This window comes from Chrysochloris asiatica, unplaced genomic scaffold (assembly GCF_000296735.1).
Source record: "Chrysochloris asiatica unplaced genomic scaffold, ChrAsi1.0 scaffold00036, whole genome shotgun sequence".
In the NCBI taxonomy this organism is placed as follows: Eukaryota; Metazoa; Chordata; class Mammalia; order Afrosoricida; family Chrysochloridae; genus Chrysochloris; species Chrysochloris asiatica.
Genome location: NW_006408554.1, coordinates 3,232,733 through 3,253,984, shown reverse-complemented (window position 1 = coordinate 3,253,984; position 21,252 = coordinate 3,232,733). Strand labels below are relative to the sequence as shown.

Genomic DNA, 21,252 nt, shown 5'->3' with positions numbered 1-21,252 from the left:
TTAAAGTCTTACAGATAGACATAAGATGCTTCAAGAATGCCTAAGATTTTTGCCGGTGAATAGAAAAGCACATGTTATTTCAGAAGAATAGTGAATGTATGGAGGGTTAAATGATTAAATGCTGTATATGTGAGGTAAATTATCTACAACCAGGGGGAGATGAGATTTGTTTTTCCCTTCAGTTGTTAAATGATGGGGAGGCCAAGACATTTAACTTGAATCAGTGGAAATAAAGAACCATGGAAGGCTTTTTGAAAGAATGGTTTAATGAATGCTAGATAACAACCTAACTAAGCTTACTTTGTTTGGGAAGAAAATTTTTAAGCACATCTGGAGAAAAAAAATACACATGTTGTAGTGAATTCTGTATGTCCTAAGTTTACCAGGGTTTCTTTTCAGAGATATATTTTATAAATCGAAATTTGACTTGCCTATGTAGATAGTGTTGTCTTTACGAAATTGTTTTGTGTTTACTGTTTACATCTTACAAATTTTTTTCTTCTCTTTAAGTGTTAGTGACAAACAGTCTGTCGTAACTGAATCCTCAGAGGGTACAGTATCCTTATTGAGGTGAGGTAAATTGATGTTTTTCTTCTCTATTGTAAAAACCCTTGATTAAACTAATTCATACAGGTTCAAGTATGTTATAATAACTATCATAGAAATGATGGGATAAAATGAATACCTCAGAGCGCTGTATATTTCTACTGGTACGCTACTCCTCATTCTTCAGATTCCAAACTATAGAGACCTGTAAGGCTTTTCATGAAATACATGAATAGGTACTGCTTGAAAGCAGATATTTTGTAAACTTTTCCTCTGTCATGGGATAGGGTTACATTTCTGATGAATATTCCAAAATTCTGACTTTAAGAAATTACCTGCGAAACAATGTTTAATTAACTAATACTGATGGTGATTTACAATGTAACATATTCAGAGAGTAGAAAGTCTGCATGAAGGATTTTAAAGACAGCAGTTTGGGATGCGGCATTTCTGGAGGGAGGGGATGACTAACTTGGTGTAAAGGAGGTTGGTTATTGGAGATGAAGAATTGAGAGGCCAGGATGTTATATGGGCTACACATGAGAGCACTGATTTACCGTCTAGCACCTGAGAGTAGAGAAACATGATGAGACGTGCTTTTGAGTGACACTGGAGAATGTTAGGAGCCCTGCTGTGGTGCTGGAGGACATGCACTGGACTGGTAACTGCAAGGTCAGTGCCTTAAACCCACTAGTCGCTTCTCAGAAACCTTATATAGGGTCACCGAGTAGAATTGACTCAGTGGCATTTAACAATAAATGCCATTTTGTGGCTCCTGCTTCTGTAGAAACTTTTCTGTAGAGTTACACTGCCTTCTGTTGTTGTTATTATGTAATGTTGAATCTGTTCTGACTCACAGTGACCCTGTATAGGATTTCTGAGGAGCAGTTGTGGGTTTAAACCACTGACCTTTCAGTTAGCAGTCCATTGCTTATCTTACAGTGCCACCCCAGCACCTTTGGTGGGAAAAAAACAACCCAATACAAACTCACCTCTGGGACCTTTTGGCTTAAGGAGGGCAGTAGAATAAATCAGCCTGCACGTGAGAGAGCCACAGAGATGGGGATGTTTGGGGAGTTGGGAAAGGATGAGCAGGCTGCAGAGAACATTTCTGGGATCCACATACAGGTAAAAATGGCCTACTTTGCAGGGTGTCAAACAAGTGTATTTGGCATCATGTATTCCAAAACAACTTTATTTTGTTCTTTAAAAAAAAAAATTTTTTTTTTAATTTGTAAAGATAATTTGGTTCAAGTTCACCAGCTGCTCCTCGAAAACCGTATACCGGGTCACTGTGGGTCGGAACCGACTCGATGGCACTTAACAACATCATGTGAGGAAATACTAGAAATTTTTGTGAGTAGTAAATAAGCCATAGGAGAGAATGCAATTCAGTGCTTCACAGTCTGAGGATGCTTTTTCTTGGTCTATTTGGAAAGCCAAAAGAATCTTGATTTTGAGTGGGTTAGATGGAAGCAATAGGTTTGTGATGAAGGAGAGGAAAGTTTAGCAACAAATTTTAAGAGGTCAAAGGTAAAAATGAGCTCTGCGCAGAGAGAGCCCGTAGGGAAGCAGGCCAAAGTAGAGGTTCCCAGAATAAAGAATAAGATAAATTGCCTATCTTTTTTTCTGTAACTTTGCTAGTTTTCCTGGAACCATTCACGAGCTTTCTTATTTTATTCAGGTCTCATAAGAATCTCTTTTTATCTAAGTTTGACTGTGGAAGCCAACTACACGGTCCTAATGAGAAAGAGAAAAGAATGGAAACGGTTCAAAGTGAGTACTGGTGATGTCATTTTTTAAGTGTAGAGTTGGGTACGTGCTTAAAAGTCTCCAACTGTTGACCTCACTGCCACACACAAATACAATCTTCAGAAAACTGAAGCACACAGGTTGGATGCATTAACTTTACAGGGTTCATTAGAGGCGATGTTTAAATTAGAAAGTAATTTTGACTGCTTAGTTGAGTTACTTTTACTATAGTACACTGCCTTTTTATTTAGACTGTATTCAGGAACTTCAGGTAATAATGTTTCTGAAACAAATAGTATCAAATGGTATGTTTTCTGTCTACTTTTATTACATTCATAATTTACTATTCTTATGAAAGGATTTGCTGGATTTAAATTTTAAAACCTACATTTTAAAAAAAAAAAAAAAAGCTACTAAAAGCCATTCATAAGTTTTCCATTACAATTTGCTTGTAAATTCCCATCTCCATATATATTCAACAAAGAAATGTTCCCAATATTGTACTAATGCAGATATTTTTAAATCATACTGATTCAAACTGAAATGCTTTCTGATCAGTATAATGATCATTTAAGGCCAAGTCCTGTGCCATCTTCGTACCATTTTGTTGTGGCTCTTGTATCAGTCCCTCTTACTGTGCCAGCTATGAAGTCTTCCTAGCAGTCATTCTTTCCCAATGACTTGTCCCAAGTGAGCATGATAGTATTCTTTCTAAGACTGATATGTTCATTCTTCAGGCAATCCTGGTGTGGCTCTGTAGGATAAGCATTGGACAGCTGACTTCAAAATTAGTGGTTCATATCCACTTGCCCCTCCTCAGAAACCCTATACAGGATTCCTGTGAATCAAAACTGACTCTGCAGCTCTTAACAACAGTTCACAGTATATTTAGTACTCTTCATCAGCACCACAATTCAAATACACCCATTCTACTTCTGTCTTCATTTTTTGTTGTTTAGTTTTTGTAGCGTAGTGGTTACGAACCGCAAGGTCAGCTGTTCCGTGGGAGAAAGATGAGGCTTTCTGCTCCCGTAAAGATTTATAGCCTCGGAAACCCTGTACAGAGTCGCTATGAGTCAGAACTGACTCCACAGCACATAACCAAAAATGTTTTTGTAAGCATGAGTCAGTTTAAAAGACTGTCTTGGACCAGATGGTCTACCTTAGTTATTAAAGAGATATCTTAGATTTTTACAACTTCAAAGAGGACTTTTACAGCAGATTTGCCTAGTGCAATATATTTGACTTCTTGAATGCTGCTTTCATGGACATTGATTATTGATTCAGATGGAATGGAACCATTGATAGCTTCAGTTTCTACTTATCATGATGATGTGTTATGGATACATTTGGAGGTTTTTCTTTTTCTTTAGAGTCAGATGTAATTCACAATCTTTGACCTTAGTAAATGTTTCAGGTTATCTTTATTTTCAGTATGCAAGGTTGTGCCATCTGCATATCACACAGATTATTGTTAATGATCTCCAGTCCTGAAGCTGTGTTTTTCATATAGTCCAGCTACATGGATTCTTTGTTTGGCATATAAATCGAATAAGTAAGGTGAAAGGACCCAACCTTACTATATACCTTTTCTAATTCTGAACCATATAGTATCTCCTTGTTCTGTTAATTCATATGGAAGATTCCCATGAGTACAGTGAAGTGTTGTGGAGTTTCCATTCTTTGTAACGTTTTCCATAATTTGTTACTATCTGTATAGCCAAATGCTTTTGTGTGTTGAAAATACACAGGTAAACATCATTGATATTCTGTTTTCAGCCAAAATCCATCTGATATCAATAATGGTCTCCCTTGTTCCACATTTTCTTCTGAGTCTGGGTTGAATGCATGGCAGTTCCCTATTATATGACTACACTCATTTTTGAGATATCTTCAGCAAAATTTTGCTCATGTGTAATAGGTCAGGTAACTGTTCTTCCAAACTTCTTGACTTAAGATAAGTTAATGCTTCTTACATTGCGTTTATTTTACAAGCATCTCAGTTGATAGTCCCTCAATTCCTGGGACCTTGTTTTTTACCAATGCCTACTCTGCAGCTGTGACATCTTCTTTCATTATCAGCAGTTCTTGATCATATGCTCCTTCCTGAAATGGTTGTTTGTCAGTCAGTTCTTTTTGAAACAGTGACTCTGTTCCTTCCATCATCTCTTGATACAGTGTCATTCAGTTTTTACCCATGCGTCTCTCTACAGAATTTGCTCAGTATTAGGAGCTGAATGAGCCTATTACACATTCAGCAAGAACTTCAGGGGTTTTCAGGACCCATGGCAGACTACCTCTCTGAACACATAGTTCTAGAATGATCCTGTTAACTCCTACAAATAATTCTTCTTGATACTTCAGTTGAAATTGCATTGAAACAATTTCATTTGGGAGAAAACTGGCAATTATGATATTAAGTTTTCCTATTACATATTTTGGAGTCCTGGTGTGGCACTGTAGGTTAATGCACTGGACTGCAAATTCACTTTGAACCGCTGCAAGGTTGGTGGTTCAAGCTCACCAGCTGCTCCTTGGAAGCCCTGTACAGGGCCACTATGGGTCAGAATCGACTCGGTGGCACTTAACATTACATATTTTGGAGTCCTAGAGGGATACTATAGGATAAGCACTGGACTACTAACAAAGATCAGTAGTTCAAATCAACCAGCCACTCCTTGGAAACCCTATATAAATTTGCTATGAATTGCAACAGACTCAATAGCATTTAGCAACAAGAAGTACATGTTTTACACACACATATAAAGTTATGCTTTCTAATTTAATTCATGTAGGTCTTGTATCAAAGAACCTCTTATTTTGGGTTGCTGTTGGCATTGTGGGTTAATGAGCCAGACTGCAAAGCTGTATGAACTGCAAAGTCAGTGGTTCAAGCTCACCAGCTGCTTCTCGGAAACCCTGTACAAGTTCACTGTGGGTCGGAATCAACTCGATGGCACTTAACAACAAATTATATATAAATACTGTTATTCCCTCTTAACCATTGTTTTGCTTTCTGTGGTTTCATGTACCCACTATTACCTGAAACCATTAAAAATGTTAAGTGTTGTCATCTTGCTCCATGCCACCTGAGATGTGAATCATTCTGTTTTTCAGCCTATCTATGCTGTGTATACTATCTGCCCATTAAGTTGTTAAATCTCTTACTGTGTCTAAATTATGAATTAAATTTTATTATAGCTGTGTATGTACAGGACAAAATAGAGTATAATAGTATATAGACAAGGGAACTTCAGAAGTTCATGAAAATAATTTCATTTTCCACCAACTTTTTGAAGCCCCTTCTTATATGATTGGGTACCATGTGCAGTTTCAGGTATCCACTGGGTACCCTTTAAAAATACAATAATGTCTTCTCTTCATGTGGATCAATAATTGATGATAGCATTCTGCTTTTAGGTGGAAGAAAGAACGTGAAGTTAAGTAGAAGATCAAGTGAACACAAGAAAGGAAATTACAAAGATCAGCCAGTAACTTCTGAAAAATATCGAGTTAGGAAAAAACAGGTAAGTTTAGCATGTATGACAAGAAATAAATGAAAACAAAATTATAATTATTAACAGATGATCATTGTTTATATAAAAACCCAGGAGAATTAAAAAGTGTAGAGGAAATTGAAGGATATTGCAATGTAGGAGTTAAATCCACATTATAAGCTTTACATTCCTAAGAAGTATCTACTTTAAAAAAGATTCTATAAAGTATATAAAAAATATGCCAGAAAATATAGAATTGAATTTTTAAATATAGAAATTAACTGGGTGGTTAAGCACTTGACTATTAGTCAAAAGATTGGTAGCTTGAATCCACCTAAAGGTCCCTCACAAGACAGTTGGAGACCTGATTCTTGAAGGCCCCATGCACAGTTCTACTCTGACCCGTGGGATCGACTGGGCAGCAAGTATAGTTACTTATACTAATACTAAGTAAATGTGTCCTATTGTAGCACCTTATTGTATCATAGTATATTGTTCAGTTATTGATTGCTTTAGGATGTATTTTATACCATTGCTACCCAGTGAAAACTTGGCAAGGTTGTGTTTTAAAAATGAAACTTGCCATACTTGTAAAGTGAGAAGGGGCTATTTCTACTTTAGACATCATTCTGTTTTCTTTAGGATAATATTGCAAATATTTAGAAACAGTCTTTTCCTTAGTATCTTGAATAAAAGCAAGGTAAAACAAATATGACACTTGAGGAACTATAGACAGTAGCCAACCTAAATGTTGTCATTTGGATGGATCTTTAGCCCATTGGGTTAAAAGTTTGAGTTATATGATAGTTTAGAATAGTGATCCATAGGCTCGTCTGCTTTAAGAAGGAGAACTACCACCTTTTTAAGTCTGATTATACGATATGTGGCACTGGAGGGTAAGTACTGGGCTGCTAACCTAGCCACAGGTTGCCAGTTGAAACCCACCAACTACTCCTCAGAAACCATACAGTATCGCTATGAGTTGGACTATGAGGTAGCATCAATGGACTCACACATACAGCAATTTTGAGGGTAGCCCAGGACTGGGCATTGTTTCGTTCTGTGTGTCATAGGTCACTGTCAGTGGGAACTGACTCAGTGGCACTTAACAACAACAACAGCATGCTGACCTTAACCCTTGGCTTGGTATATAATGTATGCATCTAAATTTTCCTCGTATTTACCCTTGTAACCATTCCTTTAAAGCAAGTACCAATGATGCATCAAATAAAAGGAAAACAATCACAATTGAAAATAAAGTGGAATGTATAGTAATTGGAAAAGTGTTAGGCCAACAACTGGAACAATTTTAAAGTGAGAATACAGGAGCATGTGAAAAGCTTTGCCTTGATGACAGCTATAGTTAATACTAAACAAGGCAATGGTTTAGTTACTGAAATGAAAAGGTTATTAGTAATTTGGTTATGATGATCAAAATAAGCATAATGCCTGTTAGCATGTGGGATATAAAAATAGTGAAGCCAAGGCTCCAAGCCTTTTAATGATTTAAAAGCTGCATACCAAGCAAGTGAAGGTGATTGTGTGATGAAGAGTTTCTTTCAAGTAGGGGTTGATTCTGTTGTTTTAAAGTGAAGACAAATTTTTGTAAAACTGAGGACCTCATTTCTGCTACAAGGCCATTTATAAAGAGAAAAAGCAAAGTTCTTTAAAGAACTCCCTTGATGCTTTTGTTGTTAAGTACCCTTCAGTCAGATTCAAGTCATAGCAACACTGTAGTGAGTTCCCTAAGAGCAGCTCCAGCACCAGGCCCATCATGTTCCAACAGTAGTCACGTTTCCATTATCTTAACCAAACAATATGGGCATAGTAGCCTACTCAAGTTAACATGTAAAATTAAGCATCACATTATATAGTTCCCATTATTTACTATATGACTGCTTTTTTTGTAAGATTTTCAAGGCTTTTTTCAACTTTCAATCATAGGTGAAATTTTTATCAACTAAGAAACATTTAGATGTTAGTTGTTGTAAACTGTTCTCAAGTCAATTCTGTGTCATAGAAGCCCTGTATACGATTTCTGAGACTATAAATCTTTGTAAGAACAGAAAGCCTCATCTTTCACCTGAGGAGCAACTGGTGGACTTGGACTTCCAACCTTGTGTTTCAACCAAAATAATTCCAGTATAATCATTAAATAGCTTATCAAGTAAACATTTTTCTTTTTCAAGAGGAGAAGAAAATGGAGTATTTAATGTTAAAACCTTGGTTGTATTATTATAAAAGCTTAAGAAAAGGTTTCCAGGGTAAAGAAACATTTTTTTTTTTTTTTGAATGGGAAGGAGGAACAAGTAATTCACTAGCTAGAGGATAGACACGTTAGCTTAGGTGACGGGCAAGGCAATCTACAAGAAGAGGGAGGGTGGCAGAAAAAAAACAAGAATATGGATGTAAATAGTGATACACACAACCCTGGAACAAATGTTATGGGCAGAAATACATGGATTGAGATAGACTGAATGGGTAAGGGAGGAAGAGTGAGACTTATATATCTTTATATATCCCACTAATAGATGAAAGGTTGAAAGAGAAAAACGAAACATTGTTTGATGGATGCCACAGGTGGGCGGGAAGGGAGAGTACTTAACTGGTTATAGGGTAGATATACGTTAACTTAGTTGATGGGGACGGCAATGTGAAGATACAGAGGAGGTATACAAGGGCTAAAGGGGATAGAGGTAAACAATAAAATATATACAATCTTGAAACAACAATACTGTGTGGGTAGGTACGTGAACAGAGACAAATGCAGATTGTTTATGGGAAGAAGAGTAGTATGTGTATGCATATATACATACATTAAGTACAACACTGTTTGTGATAATAATGTCCACATGCCTACGTGGAAGACCAGTTAATACTACTATTATTCAAATTTATTCCCAACCACTAAAGCCAATACGGCGCTTTGGTAGCGTAGTGGTTATGAATTGGACTACGACCCACAAGGTTAGCAGTTCGAAACTACCAGCTGTTCCACAGGAGAAAGATGAGGCTTTCTGCTCCCGTAAAGATTTATAGCCTTGGAAACCCTGTGAGGGATTGCTATGAGTCGGAACCAACTCCACAGCGCCTAACAACAACACTAAAGCCAGTGATGATGAAACTGAAGAATTATACCATTTTCAATCAAAAATTGAACAAACATGCAATCAAGTTGTATTGATAATTATTGGTGATTGGTGGAAACAAAGAGGAAGGATCGATCAGTTGTTGGAAAATAGGGCCTTAGTGATAAAAGTGATGCTGGAGATCACATGATAGAGTTTTGTAAGACCAGTAACGTCTTCATTGCAGATAGATTTTTTCAACAACATAAAAGATCATATAACAAAAAGGGAGGAGTAATCTTATGTTCTAGGAACAGAGTATCCTAGTGCCATTAATACAGAGCAGCATGAGTGGAACATGGGACCCTAATAAGACAAGCAGCGACACCAGAGATGGAAGCAGAGGTGACGGATGGCATGGAGAGATAGAACAGTTGAGGACTCTAGACTCATGGAAAGAGAAAGGCTGTGTGCTGGCACCCGAGATGCTGGCTTACAGAATATGCCTTTTGATTATTTAAAGAATTATATGTTCCTGCATGTTTTTGTGTACATCAAAAACAAAACAAAAGAGAGAATAGATGCAAATACTGTTAACCAATGCTGCATGGAAGGGATTATAATCATTGCAATGAAACAAAATATTATAGGTTGAGTATCACTCAATTCACAATAAAAACAAACTGGAATACACAGAATTCAAGATGGTAGAAAAGCTCTGTATCATCAGCCAAAGCAAGACCAGGGATAGACTGGAACAGACCATCAATTGCTCGTATGCAAGCTCAAGTTGAAGCTGAAGGAAATTAAAACAAGTCCATGAGAGCCAAAATAAGATCTTGAAAATATCCCACCTGAATTTAGAGATCATCTGAAGAACAGATTTGATACACTAGACATTGAACACCAGAAGAGTTAGTGGGATGACATTAAGAACATCATCTAGAAAGAAGGTAAAATGTCATTAAGAAGACAAGAAGGAAGGAACAACCAAAATGGATTTCAGAAGAGACTCTGAAACGTGTTCTCCAGCATAGAAATTTAAAAGGAAATGGAAGAAAGGAGGTACAAAAGCTGAACAGAAAAATTTTAAGACCAGCTAAAGAAGACATAATCAAATACAACAAAATGGTCAGACCTGGAGTTAGAAAACCAAAAGGAAGAACATGCTCAGCATTTCTAAACTGAGGGAATTGAAGCATCAACTTACAATATTGAAGGATTCTGTATGGGCAAGATACTGAATGATGAAGAAAGCATTAAAAGAAGATGGAATAGAGATACTAATGTTCAGCCGTTTCAAGAGGTAGCATATTGATCAAGAACCAAAGATAGTGAAAGAAGTCCAATGTGCATTGAAGACATTGGCAAAGAACAAGGCACCAGGAAATTGATGGAATACAAATTAAAATCTTTCAACAAACTGATGCAGCACTGGAGGCACACACTCATCTATGCAAAGAAATTTGGAAGACAACTACCTGGCCAACTGACTGGAAGAGACATACATTTGTTCCCATTCCAAAGAGAGGTGACCCAGCAGAATGTAGAAACCATGGGACAATATCGTTGATATCACATGCAAGTAAAATTTTGCTAAAAATAATTCAAAAACAGCTACAACACAGAATTTCTAGTGACTATAGCTAGATTCTGAAAGCTATGCCACTGGTATTTTAAATACCCACAGGGTTAACCATGGAGGACAGGTTTCAGAAGAGCTTCCAGACAAAGACAGACTAGGAAGAAGAGTGACGAACTACTTTTGAATATTTAGTGATTGAAAACCGTATGAATAGCAGAGAAACACTGTCAGATATAGTACTGGAAAATGAGCCCCTCAGGTTGGAAGGCACTCAAAATGTGACTGGGGAAGAACTGCCTCTTCAAAGTAGAGTTGACCGTGATGATGTGAATGGAAAGCCTGTGGTAGAAAAGCCCATGGGACCTTCATTTGCTGATGGAGCACAACTCAAAATGAAGAGCAACAGCTGTAAATAAACATCTGTTGATAGTCGGAACATGGAATGCACAAAGTATGAATCTGTGAAAATTGAAAGTTGTCAAAAATGAAATGGAAGGAGGGCAGGCCTTGAAATGCCTGAGAAGGAATTCAGAAAAATGATAATAAAATGTTTCAAAACACTTTACAATGGAGTTGAGAAAAATGAAGAAGTCAGGAAAGCACTACAGGAATAATCAAATAAGATAGATAGATAGAGCATTGGAAACAATTCAAAACCTACAGAAAGAGGTCCAAACTATCAATAACAGAAATCAGAAATAGACAATACTCTGAAAGGGCAAAGGACCAAAATAGATGAGATGGAAGGTAGAACCAGTGAAAGACAAATCTCTCAATACCACTCATGTACAAGAACAAACACAAAAAAGGATTTAAAAAATCTGAAGAAGGTCTAAGATTCATGTTGGACAACATAAAGAGACAAGTCCACAGAGGAAATGCTGGAAGAAAATTTCTCTATCATCCTGAAAAGTGAAATGATAACATTCATGAAGCTCAACGAACCCCAGGAAGGATAGACCCCAAAAGAAAATCACCAAGACATATCATAGTCAAGTTCTCCAAAATCAAAGGTAAGGAGACACTTCTGAAAGTAGCCAGGGAAAACAGAAACTGTCACATACAAAGGCAAGCAAGTCAGATTAAGCTCGGATCTTTTAGCAGAAACCATGCAAGCAAGAAGGCAATGGGGAGACATATATAAAACCCTGAAAGAAAAAAATTGCCAACCAAGAATCCTTTATGCAGCAAAGCTATTAAATATGAAGTTATATTCAAAACATTCCAGGATAAACAGAAGCTAAGGGATTTTGCCAAAGCCAACCCTGTGCTACAAAACATCCTAAAGGGAGTTCTGTGGGCTGAGAACCAACAAGAACAGACAATCTGCGATCAAAACAAGTACAATGTTAAAGAAGGTAAACACGTAGGAACAGAGATCCAGATAGTGAGAAGGTCAGTTTGATTGATAAAGTAGACTGCACTAAATGGAGAGAAAAGTTAATAAGGCAACCCCAAAGAAAATGAAGACTTCACAACATACCAAGAAATACATGGAAACATTAAAACTATGAGGAAACTCACCAGAAAGAACACAAAAAGCATGAACTCAACAAAGGAAGACACGGAACAAAGAAAGCAGCAACACCACAGAAAAACAAACATATAATCAATACCTGTTGATAATTACACTGAATGGACAACATTGTGAAGTATGAGCATTCTGGAACACTTCATTGTGCTCATGAGGAATATGTACCTGGACCAAGAAGCAGTTGTTTGAACAGAACATGGTAACTCTGAATGTTTTAAAATTTAAAAAGCTGTGTGACAAAGTTGTATTCTTTCACTATACTTATTTAACCTGTATGCTGAGTTATTAATCCACAAAGCTGGGTTATATGAAGAAAAAAGTGGCAACAGGATTAGAGGAAGAATCATTAACCTGCGATTTGCATCTGACACAGCCTTGCTTGCTGAAAGTGAAGATCAAAGAGCACAGCCTTTGGTATGGAGTACATCTCAATGTATAGAAAACAAAAATCCTCACCACTGGACCAATAAACAACATTCTTATCAACGGAGAAAAGATTGAAGTTGTCAAGGACTTCATTCTTCTTGGATCAAATATGAACACTCACATTAGGCAGATCTGCTGCACAAGATCTTTTTGAAGTGTTAAAGAGCAAAGATGTCAACTTGAGGACTCAGGTGCGCCTTACCCAGGCCATGGTATTTTCAATAACCTCATATGTGTGCGAAAGCTGGACGATGAATAAGGAAGACTGTGTAAGAATTGATGCTTTTGAGTTATGGTGTTGGATGAAGAGTATTGAAGGTGCCATGGGCTGCCAATTTGGAAGAATTGCACCTAGAGTGCTCCTTGGAGGCCAAGGTGGCCAAACTTCGCCTGTTATACTTCGGACATATTGTCAGGAATGACCATTCTCTGGAGAAGGATATCATGTTTGGTACGTTGGAGGGTCAGAGAGAAAGAGGAAGACCCCCAACAAGATGGTGGACTGGCCAAGTGGCAGCATCGATGGACTCAAGCGAGGCAACAGTAGTGAGGTTTTCTCAGAATCAGGCTGTTTCCTTCTGCTGTGCATAAGTTCATTATGGGTCATTACCGAGTCGATGGCACCTAACAACAACAACATAGCTGGATTCAGAAGAGGATGCACAATGAAGGGTATCATTGATGATGTCAGATGGATAATGGCTGAATACAGAGAACACTAGAAAGATGTTTACCTGTGCGTTATTGACTATGCAAAGGCTTTCAATTGTGTGGATCATGAGAAGGTATGGACAACATTTCAAAGAATGAGTATTCTGCAGCACTTAATTGTGGCCATGATGAATGAACCTGTCCATAGACCAAGAGGCAGTTCAAACAGAACAAGGGGACATCGAATGGTTTAAAATTAGATGTGCACCAGAGTTGCTTTCTTTTGCCATAGTTATTCAATGTGTATGTTGAACAAATCTGAAAAGTTGGATTATATGAAGAAAAACATGGCATCAGGATTAGAGTAAGGCTCTTAAACAACCTGTGATGTGCAGATGATACAGCCATGCTGGCTGAAATCAACGAGGACTTACAGTGCCTACTTATAAAGACCAAGGACCACAGCCTTCAGTATGGGTTGCACCTCAATATATAGAAAACAGAAATCCTCACCAGTGGACCAATGAACAACATCCTATCAATGGAGAGAAAATCGAAGTAACCAAAGACTTCATGGTGCTCAATTCAAACATCAACACTCATGGAAGCAGCGATCAAAAAATTAAATGACATGTTGTATTATCTGCTGTCGAAGACCTATTTAAAATATTTAAGAGCAAAGATGTCAGAGTTTGAGGACTAAAGTGTGCCCTACCAAAGCCATGGTATTTCCAATAATCTCATATTCATGTGACAGCTGTACAGTGAATAAGGAAGACCATTGAATTGTTGCATTTGAGTTATGGTGTTGGAGGAGAGTATTAAAAGTCCCATGGACATTCAGATCAGATTCAGAAGAGGATGTGGAACTAGAAATATCATTGCCGATGTCAGAAGGATCTTAGCTAAAAGAAGAGAATACCCAAAAGATGTTTACTTGTCCTTTACTGATTATACAAATACTTTTTCACTGTGTATCATTAACAAGCTTTGGATAACATTACGAGGAATGGGCATTCCAGAACACTTAACTGTGCTCATAAGGAAATTGTATATAGACCAAGAGGCAGTGAATCAGACAGAACAAGGGAATGCTGAATGGTTTAAAATTACGAAAGGTGAATGCCAGGGTGTATTGTTTCACCATACAGATAATACAGCTTTGTTTGCTGAAACCGAAGAGGACGTAAAATACTATGAAGATCAGAAGATCACAGCCTTCTGTATGGATTGCACCTCAGTGTGAAGAAAATAAAAATCCTTACAACTGGACTAGTAAGTACTAGCATTATGATAAATGGCAGAAAGATGGAAGTTGTTGCCAAAGTCTTCATTTTGCTTGGATCTACAATCAACACTCATGGAAGCAGCAGTCAAGAAATCAAATGACATACATTAGGCAAATTGCTACACAAGATCTCTTTTGTGATCAAATGCTAAGATGTCAGTTTGAGGACTAAGATGTGCCTGACCCAAACCATGGTATTTTTAACTTCCTCATAGGCATGTGAAAGCTGGACAGTGACTAAGGAAGACCATAGAACACTTGATGCCTTTGAATTATTGGCATAGAATATGGAATTATGCCGTGGATTTTTGCCAGAAAAATGAACAGCTCTGTCTTGGAAGTACAAGTAGAATGCACTTTCAGTGAAGATGAATATGTGGGTCTGCAAAAGACAGGAAGTCACGTCACAAGATGGATTGACACAGTAATTGCAACAATGGGCTCAAACATAACATTGCTTTTGAGGATAGCATAGGACCTGGCAGTGTTTTGCGCATAAGGTTGCCATGCATCGTAACCAACTTGACAGCATCTAACAACAACACATACTTAATAGAATAACAACACATACTTAATAGTATAACAACTTAGACTTCATACCAGCATAGGCTTTTTAAGGTGAGTCTGTGGTGCTGGTGGCGCCGTTGTTAAGCATTCATTCAGCTGCTAACTGAAAGATACAGAGAGTAGTGTGATTACAATCTTGGGTACCTTATAGAGCAGTTCTGTTCTATCCTATACAGTCACTTTGAGTTGAAATCAACCTGACAGCAGTGTATTTGGTTTTGTGGCTTGTAAACCTTAAGATTATATGTAAAGTTTTAGATGTCTGCACTTTTCAGTGACTTATGTCTATGGAAAACTCTACTTTCACCACATTCTCAAAGATTTATATGACCCCAAAGCTCATCAGCTGCTTCTTGGAAACCGTATATAGGATTGCTATGGGTTTATTAACAGCAGCAACAAAGGTTACAGACAATGGCAGTCAGACTAGTGAGGCTTTGTAGGAAGAATGGAATGGAGGATGTCAGTCTGTCAGAGATTGGGCAGCTATACACATTTAGATAGCACAGTTGCTGGTGTTCACAGGTTCAATATTAGAAACCGGTCGGGAAAAGGTTGGGTTCAAGTCATAAAACAGAGGGAACAGCAACAACGATAGAATCAGACATAAGGTGGCAGCTTAAACAAACTTCTACAAAAGTTTATTTGAGCTTACTGCCAGTTTTTATGGGATTTAACCTTAGAGTACATCTCTGTCGTCTTCAAGTCACCTCTTTTCTTCACATAAAGAACGGATTTCTTAACGAAAATGTAAAATCAGGCAAGTTCCTCCTACTGTAGTCACACTAAATAATTACTCAAGTGGTTCTGTCACTCTTCTAGTATGACAGTACATGGAGTAATTATTTGATCACCTGTAGCAAATTGCAGTTTGATGTGCTGTATGCACAGGGCACTTCCCCTACCACAGGCAGAACAGGCTTTTCAGTGAGTTTATTAAAGGGTTCTATGTAGAGATATACTCTTATGTATGTATTCATTGGTGCCAAAATGAAAAGTTTTCTATATTAATAGTTAACATTTTATCCCACTCTTGAGAAGCTTAACCTCATGAGTTTGACCATTGGTGTTATCCATTGTTTCTGAGATTTTCTGATAAAGTCATTTGTGGACAGTAAGTTTTATGAACACTGAACCTAAGACCAGCTACCAGTATGTGCAGCTATGTAGAAGGAACTACAGTGTGTTTACATGTAAAATGTCAATCATAGTGATAAGTATATCTGAGAAGTATATACTGAAATTTATTCATTCTGAAAAGAGTAAAAGTGTCATTTTAACAGTATTTGAATTCATCATTGAAAATAATTACTTAAAATGGTTGCATTTATAGTTGGTATAGTCTTCAAGAAATTATTTCTATAAATAATTACTCAACTTTTTATCAAAAGGCCTGGCTTTGGGAAGAAGACAAAAACCTGAGAAGTGGTGTGAGGAAATACGGAGAGGGAAACTGGACTAAAATACTGTTACATTATAAATTCAACAACCGAACAAGCGTCATGCTAAAGGACAGATGGAGGACTATGAAGAAACTGAAACTGATTTGCTCAGATAGCGAAGACTAAATATGTTTGTAAAGACATTTTTATAGTGTTTGTCTGTGAAACAAAGTCATTTAATTCATTTAAGGATTGTACTATAACAGTAAAATAATTGCCACCATTGTGTCCTTAAGAATTTTTTTCATTTGATGACATGTAAAATTATTGAACCCTTACCTCATTGAACTTCCATTCTCAAATTCTCCAATAATAGAAAACCTGACAAGAGAAAAAAAATACTTTTTATTAAGCTGTTCTGTTTCTGTAGACTGACCTCAACGCCATAGCACACACATAAAAATGAACTTTCCCAGTCACTGGAGAATAATAAGCCTTTGACACAGAGGTCATGGCTTGATTTATGGTCTTAATATGCTACTTAATTACCAAGACATTTGTTTATAGAATGATAAATATACAACTTAATATGGTAGTTATCACATACCTACGTTTTCATACAAAGAAACATTAGAAAATATTACCTATTGGACATATTTTTATTATTAGCAACACTAGCTTCATGTCATATTTTGTACATTTGACTTTTGTTCCAGTGTTCAAAGTTAGAACAAAAATGGCTTTAAATAAAGCTGCTTTGTAACTTGATGCTATACATACGAGGTTCTCTGATACTTTCATTTAATATATTTAATATACTAATATTGGGGATAGATGGTAGTCTGTAAATGTTTAAATTAGTATTAACCATGATCAATTATATGTCTGTGATAATGCAGTAACATTATACAGCATAAGTCAAGAAAGTATGGCAACAAAATCCTAGAAATATCTTTTTTTTTTTTTAAGTTTTATTGTGAATTATGTGATAGTTTACATGGGAGAACATCAGCTTTATGTTCATCCTATCATATATCATTTCCTTGCCATGGCTACAGTCCCCTCTATGCATCCAGAATCTTCTGAGGTGGGAAATCTCCACTTGAAAGGACAACCAGTCCAACCTGGAACAGCTAGAAGATCAAAAGATACTTCTTGAAACAAAGACCGACAGGAAAAATATACAAAACAATATAGGCAGACCAACGGATTATTACAAGAACAAGCAAGTTGCTCACCCAGGAGCCATCAAGGCAAGTGGTCAGGTCACCTCAGGGCAAACCTCCTCCTAAGACTAAGACTCAGTGGGAATACACACTTTGATTGGGGAGCTAAGCCCTACAATGTTCAATCTGCCTGGGGGCGCGGTGGGGGTGCTGATGAAAGGAGATGCAGATGGGTCTCTTGTGATGCAATGGTGAGTAATTGTTATCAGGACTGATTGTGAGGGTTGGGAATATAAAGGCAGAAGTGTTATGGCAAAAGGAGGGGCGTGATTAACTTTCCAGTCTAGGAGCAGAGGTCCCTGGGACCACCAAGGGAGAAGAGCAGATAGCAAGACCCTACCCGGAGAGGCAGTGACGCCAGAGATGGAGGTGGTGGTGACGTGGAGAGATGGAGCGGCTGGGAACTTTAGACCCAGAGTGGGAGAGGCGCTGTGTGCTGATGACCAGGGGGCAGGTTTGTAGGGTGTATACATCATTAACTTTTAATATGCTTACCTTGATTTATCTTATCTGGCTCTTCATAAAACTCTATTACTAATAACATGTCCTGAAACACAAATTCAATTGATCTGCTGTTGATCAGCTTAGAGAAAAGATGAAATCATTGGTAGTATATTAAGAGTGATGTTTCTTCTCTGAATATCTGATTTCATATACCTCATAATATCCAGGCCTTTACTCTTTAAATCAACTTTGTTAAGTGCTGTCAAGTTGGTTCTGATAAATATTGAACCTGTACAGGGTTTCTGAGGAGCGGCTGGTTAGTTTGAACTGCCGACCCTTCAGTTCAAACTGACCTTGCAGTCCAGTGTTTATCATACAGCGCCATACCAGGACTCCATGAACCTTTGCTGCTGCTGGTGGTGGTGGTGGTGATGATGTGCCGTGGAGTCATTTCCAACTCATAGCAACCCTGCATAGGGTTCCCGAGGCTGTAAATCCTTATGGAAACAAAGTGTCATCTTTCGGGAATAGCTGATAGTTTCGAACTGCTGACCTTGAAGTTAGCAGCCCGACTCATAACCACTGCTACCAGAGCTTATGAACCTTTGCTAGGAGACTTTAGTAAGGCAGAAACTTTTTATTTTGCAACATTTTTGTTTGACCAGAAAAGATGGCTAAGTAACAGTTTTTATGCAGAAGAGTTTTTAAACTATTGCTATTTTTGCTTAACTTTGTTGTTGCTGTTAGTTGCCATCAAGTTCATTCCTATGCATGATGCCAACTGTGTGCTGAGTAGAACTGATCCATAGCATTTTCAACCTATGATCTTCCAGAAATAGGTCTCTAGGCCATCTTCTAAAGCTCCTCTGGGTGGGTTTGAAATGCTAACCTTTTAACTAGTACTCAAGTGCTTTATTGATTGCTGCACTCAGGGACACCTAGGTGTAACTAATACATTTCCTAATAAAATATCCTAAAAAGTGTATAGTGTGATTCCTTTCCCTGGGTGAGTATACATTTTGTTCAAATTACTTTCCACAGATACTTTTGGAAACCAGTGTAATACATTGGTAGAGTGCAGTGGAAAGGACCCAAACTATAAAGCACTCATTAAAAAAGAATGCCTAGGAGGTCTTAAATACTTTGATCTTTAACTTTTAAAACAAAAACATTTGGTTCTTCATTAATCACTTAGGACTACATGTTTCGGTTCTAAACTGTGTCCTTGGCCTTTACTAGAATTAATAATGAACTTTTCAAAATCATAGTTTAATAGTCCTCTAGCCTATGAAATTTCCCTAAAGAAAACTAATAAAAAATCACTTCAATATGAAAGTAATTAGTGGCCATGAAGTAAAGATTAAATGCATTAAGGTGAAAAATTGATTGCATGCAACTCAAATATGTTCAACATTATAGCACTTATTTTGAATCATAAATATATCATGACTTTATTATGATTAGTCACTGTACCTGTATGTATCAATTCTGAAGCTTTCTGTTTCGGTAAAATTTTGTTCACTGTCTGACAAGTCCAAGAAATTTCGGCTATTTTCTAGTCAAACAAAGCAATTTTTAAAAGACACACAGAAATTTTATTTACTGGCATACAAAGCATAAGTCATATAAAAAGTTACCCAGGAACGTCTTCAAAAACCTTTTTTTAGAAATGTTAGAAACTGCCATAAAATGTGAACGCTGGATTTACAGTTAAGGTTCCCAGTCTTGGTGAAACTCGAATGTTTTATTATCAATTTTTGAGAAATTGCAAAGCCAATTTCGCTATCAATAAGTCTATTCCTACATACAGTTAAAACTCTTGTTACTCCATGTGAAATATTGGGAATACTTCCATGCCTGTTAAGCTTGTTGGCATTCTGCCATTACCTGGCGAAGGTGTATGTTGTCAATTGGTTCTGTCTCATAGCAACCCTGGACAGGATTTCCAAGGTTATAAATCTTGACAGGAGCATAAAGCCGCATCTGTCTCCCCAGGAGCTGCTGATGGTGGGCTTGAACATGTGATCTTATGGTTCACAGTCCAGTGTTTATCCCACCGAGCCACATGCTAAGTGCCAAGAGATAGGTAATTTAGTAATGTGTTAGTAATACACAATCAAAAATTTTCACATATTTCAAATTTTGTGCAATTCCCCAAAGGAAATATGCTGAATTTTATTTAGCATTTGTTTCAAAAATTCAAAGGCTTTGCTTGTACAGCACCGTCTGTAAGCGTGCTCAGGTTCTTCTCCCAGACCTTTAAATAAGCCTCTTTTCCTTTGTTTTCCAACCATAAAATCACGAGACTAGGAGGGCTCCTGGTGTAGCTGTGGGCTCAGCACTGGACTGTGAACTGCAAGATCCTATACAGGGTCGCTGTGAATCAGAACTGACTCAAAGGCACTTAATGACAACATTTCTGAATGTGTGTGTAAGAAAGATCATAATTGGAATAAAATTCATACCATTTATATCTCTGTCTTCTACCCAGACTCTCAAGAACCAGGACATAATACAAGAAAATCAATGCTGTGGAGGAAATTACAAAGAGGCTTCAAAAAATTTCATGGAAAATTTCCATTATCTTTTCATTCCAATTTTCCATGAACTTCTTGAATGCACCTTGTATACCTGATGTTGGATTATTGTAGTTGATTCCAAGCTTGCTAGCCTCAGAAACCATCTTAAGTGCTAATGATAGTATAATTTTCATAATTAAGAATTTATTTTTTTCATTGGACCCCAAATTAAGCATTTTTAGGAAACTAGTTTTTCATTACAAAATGCATGATGGTGGTGGTGGTGGTTGTGTGCTGAGTCGGCTGTAAAATCTTTACAGGAGCAGAAAGGCTCATCTCCCATAGAGCGGTTGGTATATTGCTAACCTCAAGATCAGCAGCCCAATTCGTAATCCACTGTGCTACCAGGGCATACTGAAATCTTAACTTGTCCTGTGGAAAACTGTTGAGTTTGCTCTATATTTATTCAGAGCTTATAACCTAACATACGCAAGTTAAATGTGTGAGGGTATATGTATATATGTTGTTAGGTGCCATCGAGTGAGTACCAACTCATAGCAACCCTATGCACAGCAGAACGAAACACTGCTTGATCCTGGGCCAGCCTCACAATTGTTGCCATGCTTGAGCCCACTGATGCTGCCACTTTGCCAATCCATCTCTCTGGGGGACTTCCTCTATTTTTCTGACTCTCTCTCTCTCTCTCTATATATATATATGTAAAGAAGCTCTGGTAGCGTAGTGGTTACGAATCAGGCTGCGAACCT

General features: G+C 37.5%; 1 protein-coding gene across 2 annotated transcripts in view; it reads left to right on the top strand.

Annotated features, from left to right (window-relative positions):
* Positions 1-16,482, top strand: part of TERF1 (telomeric repeat binding factor (NIMA-interacting) 1) — a 65,493-nt gene extending 49,011 nt beyond the window's left edge. Inside the window, exons 7-10 of one of the 2 annotated variants that reach the window (XM_006860016.1) lie at positions 511-570; positions 2,231-2,326; positions 5,726-5,825; positions 16,306-16,482. In XM_006860016.1, the coding sequence (XP_006860078.1) occupies positions 511-570; positions 2,231-2,326; positions 5,726-5,825; positions 16,306-16,482 (433 nt within the window). The remainder of the gene's footprint in view (positions 1-510; positions 571-2,230; positions 2,327-5,725; positions 5,826-16,305) is intronic. The other variant, XM_006860017.1, reaches the window with a different exon arrangement.
* Positions 16,483-21,252: the final 4,770 nt, after the last annotated feature.